At 63.9% G+C, this 3,887-nt stretch overlaps 1 protein-coding gene across 1 annotated transcript in view; it reads right to left on the reverse strand.

Annotated features, from left to right (window-relative positions):
* Nucleotides 1-695: 695 nt before the first annotated feature.
* Nucleotides 696-3,887, reverse strand: part of RGS14 (regulator of G-protein signaling 14) — a gene marked incomplete at both ends in the record, with an annotated part of 5,424 nt that continues 2,232 nt past the window's right edge. Inside the window, 11 exon segments of the mRNA XM_010293158.1 lie at nucleotides 696-932; nucleotides 1,192-1,320; nucleotides 1,537-1,592; nucleotides 1,779-1,860; nucleotides 2,185-2,311; nucleotides 2,480-2,556; nucleotides 2,653-2,856; nucleotides 2,933-3,057; nucleotides 3,147-3,267; nucleotides 3,456-3,605; nucleotides 3,774-3,884. Coding sequence (XP_010291460.1) covers nucleotides 696-932; nucleotides 1,192-1,320; nucleotides 1,537-1,592; nucleotides 1,779-1,860; nucleotides 2,185-2,311; nucleotides 2,480-2,556; nucleotides 2,653-2,856; nucleotides 2,933-3,057; nucleotides 3,147-3,267; nucleotides 3,456-3,605; nucleotides 3,774-3,884 — 1,419 coding nt within the window.

The following is a 3,887-nucleotide window of genomic DNA, read 5'->3' on the forward strand; positions in this document are numbered from 1 at the left end:
GGACCGGATCCATCCCTCAGCTCCGGACATGCATTCTCCTGACCCTGCCTGCCCACAGCACCAGCGTTCAGGGCTGGGGCCTGCCCTGCCAGCACACCCACCCTCTCTATCCTGCACACCCTTCAGCTGGAAGGGTGCTTTCCCCACCAGAACAGTCAGCAGGGCTGTGCCAGCCCAGCACAGGCAGGATTTGCTGGGCAGGCGGCAGAGCAGACAGAGGCACCGGCCAGGACAGTGCCAGGCACACGTGGGACATTACAAAGTGCTTTGCAACGGGGATTCAAACTATGTACAGGACTCCCTTGACGTGCACCAGGATACAACCTCACCGAGGGGCATGGCAGCTGCTCAACCACTCACAGTGACATGACACGACAGTTTGGGACAGGACGTGGATGAATCTGCAGTCCAGGCAGTGTCGGTGGTGCAGGGCAGGGCCAGTCAGGCCCCGTGTTGAACACCGGCATGGCCCGGGGGTACCATGTGCCGGGTGCAGATGTGCAGCAGGACTCATCGGAGCTCGTGATCGACCGGAGGCTGAGCCGGCACGGCCTCTGTGGGCTGAGGATGGCCGCTTCCCTCAGAGCCTGGGCGAGGGGCACAGGGCTGATTTGACCCCTTGCAGGTGCTGTCGTCCTGCCCAGGGAGCTGGAGGAAGTCGGGCAGGACCAGGTCCTCCTTGGAGAGCAGCCCACGCTGGTCGTTGGCCCGGCAGCTCTGGGCACGGCGACCGGAGGCTGAGCCGGCACGGCCTCTGTGGGCTGAGGATGGCCGCTTCCCTCAGAGCCTGGGCGAGGGGCACAGGGCTGATTTGACCCCTTGCAGGTGCTGTCGTCCTGCCCAGGGAGCTGGAGGAAGTCGGGCAGGACCAGGTCCTCCTTGGAGAGCAGCCCACGCTGGTCGTTGGCCCGGCAGCTCTGGGCACGGTTCAACTTGGGGTTCCTGTCCTAACACCTCGGCTGCCCTCTCCACCCGACATGACCCTGAACATGTTCCAGGCACAGCACCTGCACCTTCTCCTTGCTCCATGCCAGCACCCATGGGACTCTGCACCCATCCCCAGCACACTGGGGGACCCCAAGTCCCCGCATAGCCTATCCCCAGCTTCACAGGACCCTGCACCCATCCCCAGTGGACCAGGGGCTCTGTGTCCCTCACGCCGTGTTTTGCCCCAGCCCTCAGGTTTCAGACACACCAGGTCTCACCTTCCAGGTCGTACGTGCAGCGGTTAAGGTTCGTGGCAGCTGAAGACCGGGGCCGGGAGAAGGAAGAGGGCATCTCCCAGAGTGTGTCACGCTCTGCTCCTGTTGGGCTTCCCTCCTGCGATGAGCGGCCCAGGCCTCAGTGACAGGGCAAGGAGGCAGCACTCCCTCAGCCCACATCCCCACTGCCCTCCCGTAGCCAGGCTCCTGCCTCAGCACCCGCTTCCCAGCTCAGCAGCATGCGCTGGGGTCGCAGCAGGGCACACCTTCCCCATGGACCATGGCAGCAGCTGTGGGGGCATCTCTGACCAGGGCAGTGGGATCTTAAGCTCACCTCGCTCCGGAGTGGGGAGGGGGCAGCCGCGGCCTCAGCGCTCTCCACCCGCATGTCTGCAAGGTAAGTGATGCTCAGCACCCTGTGCCAGCACGCCGGTCCTGGCCCAGCTGATGACAGGATGGAGCCCATCCCAGGGAGCAGGAGCCATGGCCAGCAGAAAGCAGCCCTGGCCCTGCGAGCACTCTGTAGGGGCACATGGCTTTGTGGAGTGACACGGCTTTGGGGGCAAGATACTTTACCTGCTGGTGTTTCCAGGACGAGTTTCTGAGCAGCCACTGTGCTGACCAGCTTCTCCAGGTCCAGGGCAGCTGGCTCGCCTTGCTGCAACAGGAAGAGCCAACCGGTGTCATGCTCGCTGCGGCACGGCAAAGGCAGGCAGGCTGAGGACCTGTGAGTGCCCCACCAGACCCTGCCAGGTCACGGGCTGCACAGCACAGAGCACACCCACATGGCGGGGTGCCACAGCCCATCGCAAACACCAGTGACTCTCCACGAGCCCGCAGGCTGCCCCTGGCACACACCACTGCTCCCTGCCACCTGGTCACTGCCAGCAGCCCCGGCCCCGAGCCCTAAACCTGGGCCCCCACCACCAGCATCCCAGCTGCAGGAGGCTGGGGCTGTGCCCATCGAGTCGTGAGCCCTCACCCGCCGCAGCAGTGCCAGCTCCATGCTCACACCATACTTCCCCAGCACGGGCTGCAGCGCTTCCCGGATGCGCTTGGTTGACTTCGCCGTGATGCGGATGGTCTTACTGAGGGAGGAGATTTCCAGCCTGCGGAGAGGGAGAAGAGGCTGTCTGCAGGCAAGCACGGACAGGCAGGGGCAGAGACGGGACATTCGGGACTGCCTGGGGGTTGGGTGTGGAGCACCATGGGTGGCCACACACGATGTGGACTGGACACTTGTGGACACCATCATCAGCCCCAGAGCTCCCACTCACTCAAAGCTTATCCTGTTCTCCAGCTTCACCTCCTGGTCTGCCAACACAGAGCACTCCTGGTCCAGCACCAGTGCTTTCTGCAAGAGCCAAACCATCAGGAGACAGCAAGCAGAGTAGCACATGGTCCCAGCCATGGGATGGTCCATCTGGTAGGAGCCCCCTCTCCCTCCTACCTGCTCATTTCCCACCAGGTAGACCTTGATGTCGGGGAGGCTGAAGCCACGCTTCTCGCATATCCCTGCCAGCATGTCGCGGATGGAGTGGCCAGGCCGGACAGAGGCCAGCGAGGCTGTGCCATCGGGCAGGTACACGCAGCAGTACTTCATGGGCTTGGACGGCAGCTCTGCCTCGCTGCCCCCCAGGCTTTTCCGATGGCCCTGCCGGGAGGGATGCAGCAGGATGAGCCCAGCCGGTGTCAGTGTGATGCGCGGGGCCGGTGTGGTGACGACTCACCTCCGTCCAGGGGCTGGCGGCCGTGCTGGTCGAGGACAGGAAGCCCAGGTCCAAGCTGGCCGAGGAGTTGAGTGAGCCCTGGGACTCCCGCCACAGCATGGTGCTCCCACCACCTTCTCCCCCGTCTAGGACAGACAGAGGGAAGGTGGTGGGGACCGTGGGCTCCTTTCAGGGGTGGCACGGTCCTGGCTGCCCTGCTTGGCACAGCACCTACCTGCCCAGGAGGGTTCCCGCCGTTCTCCCTTGCTGAGGGACCGGCGGGGGCTGCGGTTGGCACCACTACCCACTGTCTCCACACCCAGCGGCAGGGACTTGCCCAGCTTCAGCTTTGACTTCTGGGGCAAACAGAGAAGCATCTCAGCTTGGGAACGTCTGAGGCTGCCCCTTCCCTTTCCCCAGTCCCCCAACCGCTTGTCTGTCCTCAGCCTGGGGCTGGGTTTGCTCCAAAGAACAGGAAAGGGACCCAGAACCATTTTCTCAGGTGAAGGGAGAGGTCCCCATCCCCCCTTCCCACCCCACTCACCTTGCTGAGGTCAGGCGGGGGGCTGCTGCTGCGGGAGTGGGGACGCAGGTCGGGCAGGGGCTGCCCTTGGCTCTCTGCCCGCAGGCAGGCCTGGTAGAGCGGGGATTTCACGAAGCGCGTGTAGCTGTCAAACTTCATCAGGTTAAAGATCTGCAAACGAAGGATGTGTATGCTTAAGACCCCTGCCCACCTACAGCTCACTTTGACCACCGCCCCGTGGCACGGCCCCGAGTTGACAGCAGTGATGCTGGGTGATGGGTGGGGTGGTCCCACAGCACCCATCTTGCAGGTGGGGTGGCGCATGGGTGCTGCTCATACCTGGAGCTGCTGGATGCGAAACATGTCTGGGGAGGGGTTGGCCAGCATGTCCTCCCCAATCCAGGCCTGCTTGTCGATGTTCACGGGACTGACTGAGTGGCTGGGGGGGGACTC

Source organism: Phaethon lepturus, unplaced genomic scaffold (assembly GCF_000687285.1).
Source record: "Phaethon lepturus isolate BGI_N335 unplaced genomic scaffold, ASM68728v1 scaffold27618, whole genome shotgun sequence".
Lineage (NCBI taxonomy): Eukaryota > Metazoa > Chordata > Aves > Phaethontiformes > Phaethontidae > Phaethon > Phaethon lepturus.